The sequence below is a fragment of the Dreissena polymorpha genome, chromosome 4 (genome assembly GCF_020536995.1).
Source record: "Dreissena polymorpha isolate Duluth1 chromosome 4, UMN_Dpol_1.0, whole genome shotgun sequence".
NCBI lineage: Eukaryota > Metazoa > Mollusca > Bivalvia > Myida > Dreissenidae > Dreissena > Dreissena polymorpha.
Window position 1 is genome coordinate 65,103,756 of NC_068358.1, and position 20,838 is coordinate 65,124,593.

General features: G+C 35.9%; 1 protein-coding gene and 1 long non-coding RNA gene across 4 annotated transcripts in view; both read left to right on the top strand.

Moving 5' to 3' along the window:
* The window catches only part of LOC127876272 (serine/threonine-protein kinase LATS2-like), a 66,391-nt gene that overhangs the window by 13,787 nt on the left and 31,766 nt on the right, over positions 1-20,838 (top strand). For both annotated transcript variants that reach the window (XM_052421367.1, XM_052421366.1), the window contains exon 3: positions 10,723-10,771. In XM_052421367.1, the coding sequence (XP_052277327.1) occupies positions 10,723-10,771 (49 nt within the window). The remainder of the gene's footprint in view (positions 1-10,722; positions 10,772-20,838) is intronic.
* LOC127876307 (uncharacterized) lies at positions 7,887-9,279 on the top strand. Of its 2 annotated transcripts, none has more exons than XR_008047774.1 (3): positions 7,887-8,300; positions 8,446-8,590; positions 8,881-9,279. It is a non-coding gene; the product is annotated as an uncharacterized LOC127876307 (long non-coding RNA). The 2 variants fall into 2 exon arrangements; XR_008047775.1 differs by having other exon boundaries at positions 7,887-8,155.

A 20,838-nucleotide genomic window follows, 5' to 3' on the forward strand; every position in this document is an offset into this window, starting at 1 on the left:
CTAGAATTTGCCAAAGGACGCGTTAGCATTAAAATTCTGAAGTGTGTTTCGGATTACAAATTTAATAATGATAATCGAACGAAACATAAACAGTTGCGCGTAATTAATTCTACGCTACACATACATGTATGTACATGTAGGTGGATATCTTTTCACTCGATCCGCCGCGTACATATGCGGCGGATTTACTCCGCGAAAGTGCGCGTGGTTAATACAGACTCGGCGTCGTTGCGCAGATCGATGCCGAGTGCCACGGCGATACGCTGCGTGAACACACGATGAGGCCGCCGCGGACTAATAATCTGGCCGTGGCGTAGCCGCGGATTATGTTTGTGCCGCTTTGGCTGTACTGTAACTCAAAGAAAAACAGCGTCAAAAGACGTCATTTGATGCTCTATGACTCTTCGAAAAAATTCCCCAGTCATTTAAAAATATGTATAATTTTTTATATAGTTTAATTGTTTTAAAACTTTCCTGCACAGATAGTAAAATCCCGACTAGAACGATTCCCCAATACATCCGTTTCAACCCGACTCTATTACTGTGTACTTACTACTTTTCAAGTTTCTATTTATTACCCGATAATCCCGTTTATTCCGTTTTTATAAATCACTTTCTGGTAAATATTTACGATAAAAGCTCTCGATTATTTCTTTATCACAAACCTTGCCATTTTTCTATAGTATCAAATAAGTTTTAAATGACTATTTATAGATTTGATGAAATATTGCCTCTGAACATGCGTCAATCCCCTGTCGTGTTGTGTGCTTGTTAAAACGCTCAATACATGCACGTTTTCATGCAAATGACGCGACGTTGTACCAGGGTTGGCATATTGACCGGTCAATTTAGTATTGACCGGGCCGGCGGTCAATACCCGGTTAAAACCGGTCAATACTGGTCATTACTGGTCTTTACTGGTCAATACTGGTCGATTGAAAGTTGTAGCATTTTAACATTACAAAGGAGCCATTTTATATTAAATCAATAGTTATTCTGTAATTGATAAACTTTTTTCTGAGTTATTTATTGTAAAAAAAAATCTTTAAAGCTGTAAAAAATTACTTCTTTATTATTTATGGAAACAGCCTCAAATACATAAGGACTAAGGCACTATCTTTATCTCAGTTTATCACATCTGTTACTTAAGTATTATTACTATTGTAGGTACCATAGCATTTCACTTATCTATTGATATATCTATTTGATAAGCAGATGGACAAACAGAACTCTTGTGTATTCTAGGGTTATAAATCTGGTCTCTTAGTTGGTAATAAAATGCATGCAGTGTTATGTCTCTGATATTGACAATTAAGCAAATTTGCCCTTAGGCTAGGCTATTTCATATCACTCACACAAAAGAAGATTACATTGTACTTGCTATTAATTTAATAGTTACTTCTAACTTGTTTCCTTTCTGTATTAAGAGGGTTTTTTCCCTTTCATATTAAAAAGTTCAATTGGTATTCAAATAAATAAACAAAGTTCTTGATTTTGCCAACAAATAATGTTTTCCAATTGTGGGTCTACTCTTCTTTTCAATTATTTTTTTCTTTTAATAATTATTTCTTATTATGTTTTTATATTCTTATATCAATAAAAAAAGTTTTTTACACTATTTTGTTTAAAAAGTATTTAATGAAATCAATGGAAGAATACATGACAAGTAAGGATTGTGTCAAAAAGGTGCCATTTAAGGCCCTATTATCAGTTTTGGGTGCCCCAACATGTATAGGTGAGAAGACTGTTAGAAGACTGTGGAGACAGTGGGGTATGAGGAACAACGCATACACAGTAATTTACAGGTTCTTGTTGAATCAAGCACAGAATTATCTGAGCATCATAATTCATTAGAATTGAAAAAAAGTTCAATCAACCAGAAAAATCCAATTGACCAACTTTGACTTATTTGCAAAATTTTGAGAGATTGGCCTACAAATTGCATGAACAGGTATAAAATAGTGGGTATTAATAGCTTAAGACATTGTTGGCAACATGTCTGTTTAATTTACATTATCAATATTGTTTAATTAGGCATGGAATATAAATTAACTTTGGGGGTAAAGTTCAATCGACCAGTATTGACCAGTAATGACCACTTCGGGAGTATTGACCGGGGCGGTTTTAACCGGTAAAAATCGCCGGTTAAAACCGGGGGCGGTCGATTGGTGCCAACCCTGCGTTGTACATGCGCTCTTTTTAATTGAAAAAAAGATTTGACACACAATAAATTCGCACTGCTAATTTGAAGCAAGAATATTTTAACGTTGCGGTAACATTTACATTCGGAGGTGTGTTTCGGATTAAAAACGCGTTAACAACGACTTACGGGAATGAGTTTCGGATTAAAAAAATGTTTATTCCCATTTGAGATTTCAACAAATATTAACAGTTGCGTTATGAATTCAACAATAATTTGTTTAAACATTTTACGAATCGAATAAATGTTTAGACGGAATTATGCATGAAATTCACGTTGTCCACAAGGATTACGGCCGGTTGCAATCATCAGTCTTCTTAGTATCGATTATCGGACGAAACATTTACAAGTGTGCGTAATTAATTCAACGAAAATTTGTTAAAGGGCATTACGTGTCGAATAAATGTTAGAAAAACGAGGTGAATCAGTTCTATAAATGGACATGATGAAATATACATTTAATGGAATTAAATTGTAAACGCATATTTGTAACCAGGAGTTATTTGCACAACTTACTCGCTATAAGTAATTAATTGTTTACCACTTGCAATTAATTTCTCGTATTAATTATGAGTCAAAGGTAACACTTGTTTACAGTAAAAAGGTGTGATTATGATGCCTGAAACCGTCTTTAATGTACTGTACTATACTAGTTACCGGTTTTATATTACGTAAATGGTACAATTTCTTGCTTATCAAGCTGCGATAAACTCTTTCTTCGTGCCCGACGTCAATAAAAAATAATGGTCAATAGTTAACCCCACCCTCATAAGCATTCGCGTAACCGATTGGACGATGAACTTCACAGTTTGACGACTGGAAAGTTACCCGATACATCCTTGTCAGCATTTACACACCGTATTACGCGTCATGTCGATGGCAGAATGTTCCGTCGATGACAGATAGCTTTACTCGACCGCGTAAACAGGTAGGTTACAAATTCGTTCGATATAATTATATAAAGCAAGTAAGGCCAAAATCGTTGCTACGAACATATTGTCCATTGACTGAGGACGCCACCAGGTAATTTTGGACTCGTAGTTCAAGTTTTTAAAGAAATGTGAACGAGTTAAAAGTGACAGTTTCCGAAAAATCATGAAAAATGACTGATTTTTGTTGAAAATATCTCAAATTTTAAATAAATGACATGATTTCGTGTTATACACATACGCATTTATCTCTTAGGGATACGTGAGCCAAATATCCGCCCTTTGAGTTGTTTAATGAACATGTTACAGGCGTCCAAACTGACCCCGTCGAAAAAAAATTGGTGCCGTAGTTGGCAGATATGTATTTTAAATGATGCCGCTGATGGCAGAAACGCTGTAGAAAATGCTAACTTAGATGACAGATTGTCAAAATAACTATTTCGTTAATTTTTCTCTTCTTTTTGTACTTTTATACACAATTGAGAAGCGAAACTGTCCTTTGTAATATATTCTCAATAAAAGAAGGTTATGCATGCTGTAGGTGTATGAATATTCTGTTCAATAAACTTGATTGTGATACCTATATAATATATATCACGAGGCTATAATATAATATAATGAGGGTGTTTTTTGTAGAAAACCGTCACCATGAAGAGGTTCAGGTGTTATTACGGTGACTCTTGAGTTTGATGTCAACAAAGACACTGTACACCACCTCATAGAACACCACGAATCTTAACCATTAAGTACATGGAGCTGGAACTGAATGAGAAAACGGGTCGTCACGGCTACTGAACAAAGGATTATGACCATATGTTAAAAATATATGTGACCATACATCACAGTGGCATACACTGTATTTGATATTTATTATAATGATGCGGTATGAACTTTAAATGTTTACTAGTGCCTTATTTATCATAACAAGTGTCTGTGTTGAATCATGATTTCGTATATACGCAATTAATCCAAATGGCCATGTTCGTCGACATAATAATGTTTACCTCTTTTAAGATTTTCAGAACAATCTTTATAAGATTTTTTGAGTTTTAAGAAATCTTTTTGTTTATTATCAAATGTTTAATTGTTTTTTATTGTTAATGTTCTTTTGAAGCTAGTCACACTGTTTTAAACTCCGACAAGTCATATTAGTATACCAGTAAGTCCTGTAGGTCCGTGCATTATAACCATTACAATTTTTAAGTGAAAACAAAACAAAACACATATTAAATCTGATTTAAAATTTAATGATAACAATTGTATTTCTAAGATGATAATTATCTTATATTGCTTTTATTGAACAAGTACGTTTAAAAATATAAATACAAGTCAAACGTATTTTGATGGAGATGGTAAGTCATCTAGAGGTTTTGTTTTGTATGTTTTACTTGTAACTTATACGTATGATTATGTTATTTTTTGCATCGGGCGTTTCTTGTTAAGTCGTCTGAAAAGCCAGCGATAGAGGTAAAACTTAAAGTTTTGGACTCGAAAACACGCTGATAAAAATTAAAAAATTCTCAATTTATCTATATCGGTGGGTTTCCAGATGACTAAAGACGAGACGCTCAATGCAACGTATAGTAAAATAATTCGTTGAAGTAACAATTTAGATGTACAATCTAAACCTCTCTCACATTATACGTTTTCACAGACATGCCATTCTAACACAAACAACGATGTCTCTAACAACATATACGTAATTTTATATCTCAGAATTTTAAAGTCGCAGTATACGTTATATAGGAAAAATGACGAACCCGATAGTGTATGATATGTAACAATAATGTTAAACTGTCCATATTCGACGTTTGTTTTGAGAATGATGTAACACAGTTGTAGCAGGGAGATTGCAGATTTTATGTTTTTGTTTACATGTTTTTACTGTTACAGTTCTAAATAAAGTTTTATCAGATGAATTGTGATGTGTTGTTGAATATCTTTAAAACCTTTGCGGATATGGGCTCAAATCTTGGATTCATCGCATGCATAAAATTGTCTCACGCCCCTTTGTCCATGCGCAAGTTGATCTGGAGCCGATATCTGTCCTTTCTTTCGTTTCTGCTTCTTGCGATTTCTTTCTGTAGTGTCAAAGAAGTGGTCTCTGAAAATTTAAATAAGCTTTTCTATATAACAGGTATGGACAGTTACATGATAGCGATACATAGTTTATATTTTAATATCACTAAATATGATTCCAACTATCATTAAATATACATGTTCTTATTCATTGTCATTGTTACATATGTTAGAATATATTAAGACGGAACATTCTGCCGGATAAATATCATAATCCTTTGAGTTTGTTCAGTAGCCTTGACGACACATTTTCTCATTCAGTTCCAGCTCCCTGTACTTAATGGTTAAAGATTCGTGGTGTTCTATGAGGTTGTGTACAGTATCTTTGTGGACATCAAACTCAGAGTCACAGTAATAACACCTGAACCTCTTCATTGTGACGGTTTTCTATTAAAAAAAACACCCTCATTATATTATATTATAGCATCATTATATATATTATATAGGTATCATAATCAATTTTATTGAACATAATATTCATACACTTACTGCATACATAACCTTCTTTTCTTAATAATATATTACAAAGGACAGTTTCGCTTCTCAATTGTGTATAAAAGTACAAAAAGAAGAGAGAAATAAATAAAATAGTTATTTTGACAATCTGTCATCTACGTTAGCATTTTCTACAGCGTTTCTGCCATCAGCGGCATCATTTAAAATACATATCTGCCAACTACGGCACCAATTTTTTTTCGACGGGGTCAGTTTGGACGCCTGTAACATGTTCATTAAACAACTCAAAGGGCGGATATTTGGCTTACGTATCCTTAAGGGATAAATGTGTAAGTATATAACACGAAATCATGTCATTTATTTCAAACTTCAGATATTTTGACAGAAAAGCAGTCATGTTCAATGATTTTTCGGAAACTGTCACTTTTAACTCGTTCACATTTCTTAAAAAACTTGAACTACGAGTCCAAAATTACCTGGTGGCGTCCTCAGTCAATGGACAATATGTTCGTAGCAACAATTTGGGCCTTACTTGCTTTATATAATTATATCGAACGAATTCGTAACCTACCTGTTCACGCGGTCGAGTAAAGCTATCTGTCATCGACGGAACATTCTGCCATCGACGTGACGCGTAATACGGTGTGATTTAAATGACTGTGTAATGTTGCTAGAAAAATCGATACGCGCAGGGGTTTTTCTGCCTATTTTGGGAAAAGGAGTCTGACCAAATTGGGAATTTTTATCGACAAAATTGGTCATTTTGGGAATTTTTGCTTCGATGAAACGGCTCATTTGGGAAAAAATTGTGAATTAATCATGCTTAAATAATTTAGTGGTTTAACAAATAAATTTGTTTTTATTTGTTATTTTGTCTTCTTTATGTAAACAGATGCAATATTGGGCATGTTCAACGTTAATTCAAGTACTGCAGTTTTGTTTTTCAGTTACAGTTACACTCTGTGATAAGAACTGAACAGTCAAAACCTTATAGCAAATTTTTTTGACCAAAACAGACACTGGTTTGTCACACAAGTTATAAGACACTTTATTCTTTAAAAAAAAAAAAAAAAAAAAAAAAAAACACTTTTTTTTTGGAAATTGTTTTTTTTTTTAATAATTTCGGTTTGGGATCGGGTCCGTTTGCTTTGGGAGTGCCTCCGTTGTCCGGAGGCGCAGACAGTGCTGAAAAACCCCTGACGCGCGTCATGCTATTCTCTTATCAGTGGATTTTCCATTACCCCATGTGGTGTTTATGGCGATTACTTGTGAAAGTAGGTACCGAGTGCTCTTTTAAAACAGGGAATATTGATACACTGATAGAGAAACCTTGATTTTTTTGACAATCTCCGCTTTCTTTTACTGAAAAATACACTGATCGGAAAATTTCAAGCACCCCGGGGACTCTGATTTCGAAATTCAAGCGCCCCGGCGAGGGATTGTTAAATGGCCTATGGAAAGCCCTGATTTGGGGAAAAAATAAAAACTGTTTTAATCAATGTCTATAACTCATCTACTCTGATGTCAGGGGTGTTTTTCACCACTGTCTGCGCCTCCAGAAAATGGAGGCATTCCCAAATTTTACATTGTACAAGTTAGTGTCTGTTAACCGCAACTTAATGTTCGATACTTCTTCTAACTTAAGTTTACGTTGTTATAATGCCTAAATGGATATCATTGGTCAGTTAAATATAGTTTGACCAATTAGATGCCCTGTTACATATTTTGATTAACACCGAAAAACTGCTATCTTATTAGGATAAAGCACTGGCAGTAGCTTGTTGAGCTTAAATAAAGGGTTTATGTTTATGTACATAGTTGTGTTGTTGTTTTTTTCTGTCGGGCTAAATTTTCTCCGGACGGGCACAATTTCGGAAATGCCTGTCCGGATGACCAGCAGATTTTTTCCACTTTCGCCAAGCCTGTAAGGGTAAATTCCATCTAGCACTTTAATCCTGTCATGTCAATACTTGTTGTGAATGAAACATGTTGTTTAAGAAAAATTACAGATATTAGAATTAATGACAAATAGTTGTGAAATCATGCAGGATCCCTTGTGGGTGGACATGCCTAAGTTGTTAGTTTCCCTTTAATAATAATTAAGGCAGTTATTGCCCTTTGATTAACAATTTGACATGTTTATGTTTCTGTGTCAGATCACAGGAACTCATGATCTGAATGTGCTTACTATTTATATTGCTTTGCTCATGTCGGTCTGTCGGTCTGTCTGTCAGTCCGTCCACCAGGTGGTTGTCAGACGATAACTCAAGAACGCTTGGGCCTAGGATCATGAAACTTCATAGGTACATTGATCATGACTTGCAGATGACCCCTATTGATTTTGAGGTCACTAGGTCAAAGGTCAAGGTCACGGTGACCCGAAATAGTAAAATGGTTTCCGGATGATAACTCAAGAACGCATACGCCTAGGATCATGAAACTTCATGGGTAGATTGATCATGACTTGCAGATGACCCCTATTGATTTTGAGGTCACTAGGTCAAAGGTCAAGGTCACGGTGACCCGAAATAGTAAAATGGTTTCCGGATGATAACTCAAGAATGCATACGCCTAGGATCATGAAACTTCAAGGGTAGATTGATCATGAATCGCAGATGACCCCTATTGATTTTGAGGTCACTAGGTCAAAGGTCAAGGTCACGGTGACCTGAAATAGTAAAATGGTTTTCGGATGATAACTCAAGAACGCATACGCCTAGGATCATGAAACTTCATGGGTAGATTGATCATGACTTGCAGATGACCCCTATTAATTTTGAGGTCACTAGGTCAAAGGTCAAGGTCACGGTGACCCGAAATAGTAAAATGGTTTTCGGATGATAACTCAAGAACGCATACGCCTAGGATCATGAAACTTCATGGGTAGATTGATCATGACTCGCAGATGACCCCTATTGATTTTGAGGTCACTAGGTCAAAGGTCAAGGTCACGGTGACCCAAAATAGTAAAATGGTTTCCGGATGATAACTCAAGAATGCATACGCCTAGGATCATGAAACTTCAAGGGTAGATTGATCATGAATCACAGATGACCCCTATTGATTTTGAGGTCACTAGGTCAAAGGTCAAGGTCACGGTGACCTGAAATAGTAAAATGGTTTTCGGATGATAACTCAAGAACGCATACGCCTAGGATCATGAAACTTCATGGGTAGATTGATCATGACTTGCAGATGACCCCTATTAATTTTGAGGTCACTAGGTCAAAGGTCAAGGTCACGGTGACCCGAAATAGTAAAATGGTTTTCGGATGATAACTCAAGAACGCATACGCCTAGGATCATGAAACTTAATAGGTAGATTGATCATGACTTGCAGATGACCCCTATTGATTTTGAGGTCACAAGGTCAAGGTCACGGTGACCCGAAATAGTAAAATGGTTTTCGGATGATAACTCAAGAACGCTTTTGCCTAGGATCATGACACTTCATAGGTACATTGATCGTGACTCGCAGATGACCCCTATTGATTTTCAGGTCACTAGGTCAAAGGTCAAGGTCACAGTGACAAAAATCGTATTCACACAATGGCTGCCACTACAACAAACAGCCCATATGGGGGGCATGCATGTTTTACAAACAGCCCTTGTTATTAATTAAATTAAAAAATATCATCTGTTTTAATGACTGTGTTTATTTGCCAGTCACAGTTTGTTGCAGCCTTTATCCAAATGTCTTTTGTGGTATTTTGCAGAAACTTATGTTCTTGTCCATCAAATTGATAATGGTTACTTGGTATTTTCAGTTTAATAGTGGTTACCGTAAATCCACGAATATTATAAGCCATCGTGTAAAATACGCACCCCCGATTTTGGTCCAAGTTTATCGGTAAAAATTGAAAATCCGAATATAATACGCACACAAAAATCGTGTATGAAATCAACCATGACGCTGTCATAACCGAAAACATGTGTCGATATTTTTTTATGTTGTGGAAATAGCAAATCAATTTGGCGTTTCACAGTAATACCTTGGTATATTGATCGCAATGTGTTATCAGGCCATTATCATGACAATTGAATAATAAATATCTATGTCTATTGTTTATATTACCCGCAAACATATTTTTCATAATTGCAAAAGAAAAAACAGAAACGCTGTTTATTATAACATTTAATTCCATTTGACAATATTCAGAACGATTATAATTATAATAATAAAATAATTAGTATTATTATTAACCAGGTTTTCCGAAGGAAAAACTGGTTATTAGATTGGCGAATGCGGGCGGGCTGGCTGGCGGGCTGGCGGAACAAGCTTGTCCGGGCCATAACTATGTCGTTCATTGTCAGATTTTAAAATCATTTGGCACATTTGTTCACCACCATTGGACGGTGTGTCGCGCGAAATAATTACGTCGATATCTCCAAGGTCAAGGTCACACTTTGAGTTCAAAGGTCAAAAATGGCCATAAATAAGCTTGTCCTGGCCATAACTATGTCATTCATTGTGAGATTTTAAAATCATTTGGCATATTTGTTCACCATCATGGGATGGTGTGTCTCACGAAAGAATCACATCAATATCTCCAATGTCAAGGTCGCCACGACTACAAATAGATTTATTTTGAAACAAACTTACAAAGGGGGTTAATTTTGTTTGTTCATTTCAAAAGTTCAGTTTGAGTTGTCTCCCTTTATCAATTTTTTTTCACAATGAAAACCTGGTTTTGTGACAATTTTGTCCCTTGTTATATATCTATAATACCGATAGTTGGTTAGCATGTATAGTAATATACTGTGTAGCCATGACAATTTCCATAAGCACAGTTGCCCCCCTTTGATGTAACGGTGTAATTCAAAATGGCTGCCACGCAGCGAATAACTACAATTAAGTTGAAAATTTTCACAGGAAAAATTTTGTTCTGCTCTAAACTCGTATATAATACGCACCCCTACTTGAAGAAAAATTCGGCAGGTAAAGAAATGCGTATTATATTCGTGGATCTACGGTACTTTGCTGTACAGTAATGAGATCAGAAGAAGTTATAAATATCTGCAGTTCTCTAATGTCGGCCTGTCTATTGTATTGTGCAGGTGACTGAGGGGCTGCAGAAGATGCATGCTGGTTCTAATGGAATAAAGTGTAAGTATATTAACATTTCTATGATCTTACCTGAGCATGAAGTTGTGGTATATTGATTTGTTTATGTGAAAGGCTAGTTTGACTGTCAATGTAATAGCCAACATTGTTGAGTGATGGCCATAATTTATCTAAAACCCACAAAGTTCAAAGTTGGGTATACTAGAGTCATCGTGTATGTTCGTTGGTTTTTATGCTCCCCCAAAATTTATTTTGGGGGGAGCATATAGTCGCCGCTTCGTCTGTCCGTGTGTGAATGTGTGCGTCTGTCCGTCCGGGCACAATTTTTGTCCGGGCTATTTCTCAGCAACTAATGACCGGAATTCAATGAAACTTTATGGGAAGCTTCACTACCAAGAGGAGATGTGCATATTATCAGCGGGTTGTGGTCGGATGATTTTTCACAGAGTTATGGCCCTTTGAAATTTTCCATTAACTGTACATATAGTGCAATTCTTTTCCGGGCTATTTCTCAGCAACTAATGACCGGAATTCAATGAAACTTTATGGGAAGCTTCACTACCAAGAGGACATGTGCATATTATCAGCCAGTTATGGTCGGATGATTTTTCACAGAGTTATGGCCCTTTGAAATTTTCCATTAACTGTACATATAGTGCAATTCTTGTCCGGGCTATTTCTCAGCAACTAATGACCGGAATTCAATGAAACTTTATGGGAAGCTTCACTACCAAGAGGAGATGTGCATATGGTAAGCCGGTTCTCGTCGGATGATTTTTCACAGAGTTATGGAACTTTGAAATTTTCCATTGTACATATAGTGCAATTCTTGTCCAAGCTATTTCTCAGCAACTTATTACGAGAATTCAATGAAACTTTATGGGAAGCTTCACTACCAACAGGAGATGTGCCTGTTATCAGCCTGTTATGGTCGGATGATTTTTCACATAGTTATGGCCCTTTGAAATTTTCTATAAACTGTACATGTACATATAGTGCAATTCTTGTCCGGGCTATTTCTTCCCCACTATTGACTGGAATTCAATGAATCTTTATGGGAAGCTTAACTACCTTGAGTACTGTGAAACCATTATTAATCGTCAGGCATTAATTTTCATAAATTTCGTCAGTCGACCGATCGGCGAATTTAAGATCCTTACGAACAATCATGCTCTATGTTTGCACAAAAACAAACACTAAGTTGAACAATATTTTAAAACTTTACCGTAGACATGAGGAATTAAATTCTAACATAATCCATGCACACATTCCCTGCTGTTTCGTAATCAAGATTAATCCGGTTTTGACACAAAGGGATGTAGATTACACAAGGTACTTAACTGACACGTTACACTTCTTTAAAACGCGTGTGCAGTACAGCTGTATCGAATGCGTTGACTTCGTTTATGTAGAATGGTAATGAATTAGCGCTAATTGTTTATAACTTTATTACCCATTAGGTGCATTGTGTTTTTCAGTGGTGTTGCATATTAGCCATCACGCAGCGAATGCCGATGAAAGACAATAAACCAAATGAAAAGGTGACGATGTGTGATCAATAGATTAAGACTAATTGGCAATTGGCTTGGTTGTTACAAACACTCGTTAACGGTTATTCGATACCACTTGTCCGCTAATCATAACAATGAACGTGTGAATGGCATACATTAAGAAGGTCCATTACTGTCCCTTGATAACAAAAGACTAGTTAATTGGCATGTGACAAACAGGCCCCACCTCCTGCAGTGATTCTCAAGTGTGTTCCCGCATTCGTACCACGATTTTTCGCAACTGCGATTGATCGCGAATATGTATTAGACACAAATCGGATATTGACTGACGCATTTTTTAAAATTCAAAATCAAAAATCGGCGAATTTAAGTGCTGACGAAATCGTCATTTTTATAAAAATGACGAAATTTTGTGCTGTCGAAAATAAATGGTTTCACAGTAGATGCGCATGTTATTTGTGGGTTCTGGTTAGATGATTTATTTAGAGAGTTATGGCCCTTTGAAATTTTTAAGTTAATAAACCATCCATCGTATTATTTTGTCCAAAGTTATGCCCCTCAAGATGTTTCCTTTTATCTGAATATATAGTGCAATATTGTGACAAAAAAAACTTTGACTTTGGGGAGCATCACCCGTCTCCGACGGTTTCTTGTTCTCTTAGCATTTCTTGTCCTCAAACCTCTTTTTGAATTTGTGTTTGATTAACATGGAACTTCTCAGGCTTCAAATTCAGTAGGCATAATATTAAACATAGCATTATTTTTGTGTTGATAATTAAAGTTTGCCTTCTTGAAGCAGTCTTGGATTTCTTTGTTTGCAAACTGACATTAACAAATAAATGTTGATTACTTACAATATGCATCATTGGTTTCACTTAATTTGTTCTCAAATAACACTTACTTTTTGGAATTTTTTATGGAAGTTTTATCGAAGTTTTGAAGTCCTGTACACAATGTTTTGTTGTCCCCTACCGGTTTCACCGGAGGGGACTTATGGTTTGCGCTCTGTGTGTTCGTCTGTCTGTCTGTGAGTCTGTCTGTCACACTTTTCTGGATCCTGCGATAACTTAAAAAGTTCTTAATATTTTTTCATGAAACTTGAAACATGGATAGACGGCAATATGGACATTATGCACGTTATTTCATTTTGTTCCTACGTCAAAAATTATGGTTGCTATGGCAACAAATAGACTAGAAATACTGCTGAAAATGGTGGTTTTCTGGATCCTGCGATAATTTTAAAAGTTCTTCATATTTTTTCATGAAACTTGCAACATGGATAGATGGCAATATGGACATTATGCACGTCATTTCATTTTGTTCCTATGGCAACCAATTTTTTTTTTTTCTAATCTGAAAGTGGTGGAATTTCTGACAATGGTGGAGCCAGTAGGGGACCACATTGCTTGACAATAGCCTTGTTTTACATATTTTTTTCCTAAACAAAATGGTATTGCTTATATGGGCCATCTTGGGTTTGGTTTGGTCAAATTGCAGCAACTTTGTCTAGAAAACAGCTTCACATCGAAGATTTCAATGTTACTTTGTACACTTCATGCATTCTACAAAGCATAAATGGCAAATAGTGCATGATTTATACTAGGTAAAATCAAACATAAAGGTACAAGTTTGTGCTTTGAATCATGTTATTTTTTGCATTTTTACATTTGAAATCTTTTACATTTTTATGTGGTAGTAGAGAACATTATTTTTTTTATCTAATTCAAGGTTGCCAGATTGCAGACATTTAGATAAAAGTTTGTCATCAAAATGGCAAAATTTCCAACTAAGCAAACGAAAATAAATACATCTGTAACAAACATGTTCATCATATGAACCATCTACGTTATTTAAATACAAATTTACAAATGTATTCTTCATTAAAGCAGTTATTCCCCATAAAATAAATATATCTGCTAAAACAGGTTTGAAAAAATGTATATCAATTAAAACTGTTTTGTTCGAAAAACATGCATGTCTAAATATAACTTCAGCCTAGAGTGACCTGCTTAGGCGTAAAAAAAATATTGTTTGTTTCCGGTGGCCCGCCTGTCCTAATCTTTTTTGAGCCCAAAATTTGAAAATAAATCAGACCGCATATTTTTCGGCCCCGCTCAATAAACTTTCAACATTATCCGCATATTTTTTTTGGTGCCGTACATTAAACTATCAACATACTCAAGCGCCAGCTCGTTGTTCGCTGCATTTGCGAAAATATTGAGAATTTGGCTCAAGCAAAATCTGATTTGCGAAAGTGCTTAAATCTCGTAAAATTTCATTGAAAACATCCGCCATCATGCGTAGACACTGTATACTTGGAATACACAGTTGATATTGTCGTCTGCCAACAATTTAACGGCCAATGGCAAACGTGGTATTTTAAGATAAACAAATGAAAAGAAGCGTAACAATAAATAAATTATTTCTAAGTTGATCACTTAACACCTTTCTAGCGACTATCGATTTGCTGATTATTGTTTGAAATTAAAAGGTGATAATTAGGTTGTTTTTTACCCACAAACTATGCTATTTTAAAGCAATATGTCAACCAAATTGTATATTAATTACGTATTTGCTAGGTAACTGGTTTTCATTTTATGCAGTCAAACGATATGCACATTTTATTTAATGTGCAAAACACGTACAATTTTTCGGACTGTCGTTTTCAGATACATTATTTTTCGTCAACTATAATTTCATGACTTTTTTTTGGAAGTTTATACAAGAAATAGAATGATGAATACACATGCGGTGATACGGACGCAATTGGAAAGACTATAAAAAATAAGGGCTCTGGGTTGGGTAGGGGGGCTCTGCCCTTTATTCCTGTTGGGTTTCTGTGGATGCGGTTCCAAACCTCCAGCCTAATTTTCAGAATTTCAAATTTGGGACAATCGGGCTTACAGTGAGTTGTAATAGTTATGCCTTTAATTGGTCATAAAATGGACTATTAAAGCCGTTGCCAGAAGTCAACATAAAACTCGGAAACAAGGAAAGCAACAAATGCAATAATTTAATGAACAGCAAGTTTTATTTCATAAAATTATTTAAATACAGCCATATAGCATTACATACATCATCAAATTTATTGTACATACATGTACAGCTTAATACAATAAAATGAGAAGAAGATGCACCATATACGACATTTTCTAAAAAAAAAGTTATTTTTAAAAATAAAATTATTTGCCTACCTACCTACCCTATTTTTTTTGGCCATGTCAGTGGAAGCAAACGATTTTTATTTTGGCCTTAGAGTGAGCATGTCATCAAAGGCTCCCAATATAGTGATTTTTTTGCTTTTATTTGTTACAGCCTGTGCCATTTGGATTGGGAAAATTAGCGCAATAAACCATGATATTGGGAAAAATAGCATGATAAACAATGAAATTGGCAAACATGAAGCATTATAAATATGATTATAAGTAACAGAATTAAAATTGTTTGTAGGTGCATGTTTTACAGAATTGTTATGCCCCGGGTAGAGTGGCATATAGCAGTTGGACTGTCCGTCAGTCTGTCCGTCCGTCCGAAAACTTTAACATTTCCCAAAACTTTTGCAATTCAGAAAGATAGCAATATTTGGCATGCACGTGTATCTCATGGAGCTGCACATTTTGAGTGGTGAAAGGTCAAGGTCATCCTTTAAGGTCAAAGGTCAAATATATTGCTTTAAAGCGGCGCAGTAGGGGGCATTGTGTTTCTGACAAACACATCTCTTGTTTGACAATGTTTAGTTAGTACCCTTTTACATGCATATTAAACGTGCAATAATCTATAGATTCTTAAATACATCATTTAATCATCATCATTTAGGAGAATTAAGTTTTCTTTAATACAGTAATTTTTTTGAATTAAATATAATTATGGGGAAAACATGAACAAATATGAACACTCTTTAGTGTTCTTGTTGTGTTATTGATGTATTAAACGGAGTGGCGAAATCAAATGTCCGAGTTGCCCGAGTCGTACATTTGCTTGTCTGGGCAACTGATTTTTTAGCTCTTCTATTTTTTGAAAAAAAATTATGAGCTATTGTCATCACCTTTGCGTCGGCGTCGGCGTCCGGTTAAGTTTTGCGTTTAGGTCCACTTTTCTCAGAAAGTATCAATGCTATTGCATTCAAACTTGGTACACTTACTTACTATCATGAGGGGACTGGGCAGGCAAAGTTAGATAACTCTGGCATGCATTTTTACTGAATTATGTGCCCTTTTTATACTTAGAAAATTGAAAATTTTGGTTAAGTTTTGCGTTTAGGTCCACTTTTTTCAGAAAGTATCAATGCTATTGCATTCAAACTTGGTACACTTACTTACTATCATGAGGGGCCTGGGCAGGCAAAGTGAGATAACTCTGGCGTGCATTTTGACAGAATTATGTGCCCTTTTTATACTTAGAAAATTGAAAATTTTGGTTAAGTTTTGTGTTTAGGTCCATTTTATTCCTTAAGTATCAAAGCTATTGCTTTCATACTTGCAACACTTACTAACTATCATAAGGGGACTGTGCAGGCAAAGTAATGTAACTCTGACTGGCATTTTGACAGAATTATGTGCCCTTTTTATACTTAGAAAATTGAAAATTTGGTTAAGTTTTGTGTTTAGGTCCACTTTATTCCTACAGTATTAAAGCTATTGCTTTCATACTTGCAACACTTATTAACTATCATAAGGGGACTGTGCAGGCAAAGTTATGTAACTCTGACTGGCATTTGGACGGAATTATGGGCCCTTTATACTTAGAAAATTTGGTTAAGTTTTGTGTTTTGGTCCACTTTACCCCTAAATTATCATAGATATTGCTTTCATACTTGGAACACTCGCAAACTATCATAAGGGTACAGTAAAAGGACAAGTTGCATAACTCTGGATGTCATTTTTATGGAATTATGGCCCTTTTTTGACTTAGTAACTTTGAATATATAGTTAAATTTTGTGTTTCGATCCACTTTACTTCTTAAGTATCAAGGCTATTGCTTTCAAACTTTAAATACTTTCATGCTATCATGAGGTAACTGTACCTGGCAAGTTGAATTTTACCTTGACCTTTGAATGACCTTGACTCTCAAGGTCAAATTATTAAATTTTGCTAAAATTGCCATTAATTTTTTATTTATGATTAGATTTGATTGATACTTTGTCAAAACTACTCTTACCTGACATACCACAATAGACTCCACCTAAACCATCCCCCGTCCCGTGCCCCCCCTCCCCTCCCCCCCCCCCGAATCCCCCCCCCCCCCCCCCGAATCCCCCCCCCCCTATTTTTTTTTTTTTTTTTTTTTTAAGATCATCTCACAAATGGCCACCACACCCTCACACTATACCCCCCCCCCCCCCCCAATTTTTTTTTTAAAAGGTTAAAAAACACAACTATTTATTTTTATTATTTTATGTTTGAAATACCCTACAACCATCGCACCCAAGAATCCCCCCATCCCCCCCCCCCCCCCCCCCCCCCCCCCCCCCCCCGTCCCCCCCGTCCACCCCCCCCCCCCCCTGATTTTTCTGTGTGAATTTTTTTTTTTTTTTTTTTTTTTTTTTTTTAAGATCATCTCACAAATTAACACCACACCCTCACACTATACCCCCCCCCCCCCCTGATTTTTTGTGTGATTTTTTTTGCATTTTTGGAAGATAATGTAATAAATGTCCACACCCCACACTATACACCCCTCTTCACTCCACCCCTCCCTCCTTTGTGATTGAAAATGAGAGTCCCTTCACCTTTAAAAAGAAAATAGATGAGCGGTCTGCACCCGCAAGGCGGTGCTCTGTTTTCAATTAAGTTGTCCGTGGACAACAAGTTTTTTACAAGTCGGGTCCAGGTATACAAAAAAATACATTGTATTAAAGCCGTAATGAAGTTTTACAAAACCGGATGTTGACATACATTGTCAGTGCTATTTGCGGAGCGATCAGGCTAAAATACGGGCACTCTCCTGCGCAGTGATCTCCCTTATTCTATAAGGGACCAGGAGCATGCCGCATTTTAAACATTCGGCCCGACTGTTAGACAGTGTACAGACTGGTTTCTTTATTTTTACAATCAGACGGAAATAAAAAGTATCAAAGTAAGATAATCAAAACACGGTCTACCTTGTTATTTAAGACGACTTTAATGGTAAAAATGGAACATTTAGTTTTTTTAAATCTTCAACAACGGAGCAGAAACCCGAAGCTTTGAGCAGTCCACCTCCCAAAAAATCTAAAAAAGATTATGATAAAAAAATATGATCTAATTAAACGCACCAGAACTTTTCAAGAAACTTGGCTCACAGATTTTCAATGGTTACCAGTTGATGATAATCAAATTGCTACCAGTAGCGGCACAGAGCCTCAGTCTGATGAGGTCGACATATTGGACTAGTTTAATTTGTTAAGATTACGATGTATTTATGTTCAACACATGTTTTAATAACACTAGCTTTGCAAGATTAAAAGTTTTAGAAAGTCTTTATATTGTTTATTATATACTGCTATAATGAATGTACTATTGAAATACAACTATAAACAAAACTAGCAAATAATACTCATTTTGGTATATTCCACATTGTTTAACAATAATCAATAAATGCGTTTATAATTTATATAAACATTAACGGACAAGTGTAGTTCAGCAACGGAGAAGTTAAATTTCCTAAATGGTTGTCCGTGGACAAGTATAGTTTTTTTAGATTTCGCAACCCCTGTAAAATAATATTTATATAATGAAAATATATAATATATTTAATTTTACCTTTCAATATCTTGCATTTGACATCCTCAGTTCAAAACTCTTTCAGTAAACTGTAAAGCGTGACAAACATAATAAAGCCGTATATGCATATGAATCTGATTATACACAGATCCACTAGCATATAATATCAAATCATGTTTGTCTCCTTCCATTTTCGAACGATACTCATCTTAAATGTTTTAACTTTGCGAGTAGACTAAACTCCAATTTTCCAACACTGGTTTCCGTGACACACATTCATTGTGCAGATTTCTAATTAATATTTGTTGTTTTAATCTCAAACATAGTCTTAAGCGTTAATTAATCCTCCACAATATAAAGATGTGTGGATAGCAACATAAAATCGTAAATAATCAGCTACATTCGGGAAATCAGTTGTTGACAACTCAACACGCTCGATTAACACTCATTCCACATAATTCTATAAGTAGTTGGGTAAAAAGTGTTGCGTTGCAAGCTTGGAAAGTGCACCCTCCCATAAAAAAATATTTGGTGTGGATATAAATTCATATAATTTGCTTTTTAGCTCACCTGAGCACAACGTGCTTATGGTGAGCTTTTGTGATCGCTTTTTGTCCGTCGTCCGTTGTGCGCCATGCGCCGTCAACATTTGCCTTGTTAACTCTTTAGAGGCCACATTTATTGTCCAATCTTCATGAAATTTGGTTAGAAGATTGGTTTCAACGATATCTTGGATGAGTTCCAAAATGGTTACATTTGCTTGAAAAACATGGCTGCCAAGGGGCGGGGCATTTTTCCTTATATGGCTATATATGGCTATAGTAAAATCTTGTTAACACTCTAGAGGTCACATTTATTGTCTGAACTTCATGAAATTTGGTCAGAAGATTCATCCCAATAATATCTTGGACAAGTTCGAAAATGATGCCGGTTGGTTGAAAAACATTGCCGCCAGGGGGCGGGGCATTTTTCCTTATATGGCTATAGTAAAACCTTGTTAACACTCTAGAGGCCACATTTATTTTCCGATCTTCATGAAACTTGCGCAGAAGATTTGTCCTAATGATATCTTGGATGAGTACAAAAAGTGGTAACCTTTGCTTGAAAAACATGGCTGCCAAGAGGTTGGGCTTTTTTCCTTATATGGCTATATATGGCTATGGTAAAATCTTGTTAACACTCTAGAGGCCACATTTATAGTCCAATCTTCATGAAACTTGGTCAGAAGATTCATCCCATTAATATCTTGGACGAGTTTGAAAATGATGCTGGTTGGTTGAAAAACATGGCCACCAGGGGGCAGAGCATTTTTCCTTATATTGCTATAGTAAAACCTTGTTAACACTCTAGAGGCCACATTTATTATGCCCCTCTTCAAAGAAGAGGGGGTATATTGCATTGCTCATGTCGGTCTGTTGGTCGGTCCGTCCACCAGGTGGTTGTCAGACGATAACTCAAGAACGCTTGGGCCTAGGATCATGAAACTTCATAGGTACATTGATCATGACTCGCAGATGACCCCTATTGATTTTGAGGTCACTAGGTCAAAGGTCAAGGACACGGTGACCAGAAATAGTAAAATGGTTTTTGAATGATAACTCAAGAACGCATACGCCTAGGATCATGAAACTTCATGGGTAGATTGATCATGACTCGCAGATGACCCCTATTGATTTTGAGGTCACTAGGTCAAAGGTCAAGGTCACGGTGACCCGAAATAGTAAAATGGTTTTAGGATGATAACTCAAGAACGCATACGCCTATGATCATGAAACTTCATAGGTAGATTGATCATGACTTGCAGATTACCCCTATTGATTTTGAGGTCACAAGGTCAAAGGTCAAGGTCACGGTGACCCTAAATAGTAAAATGATTTTCGGATGATAACTCAAGAA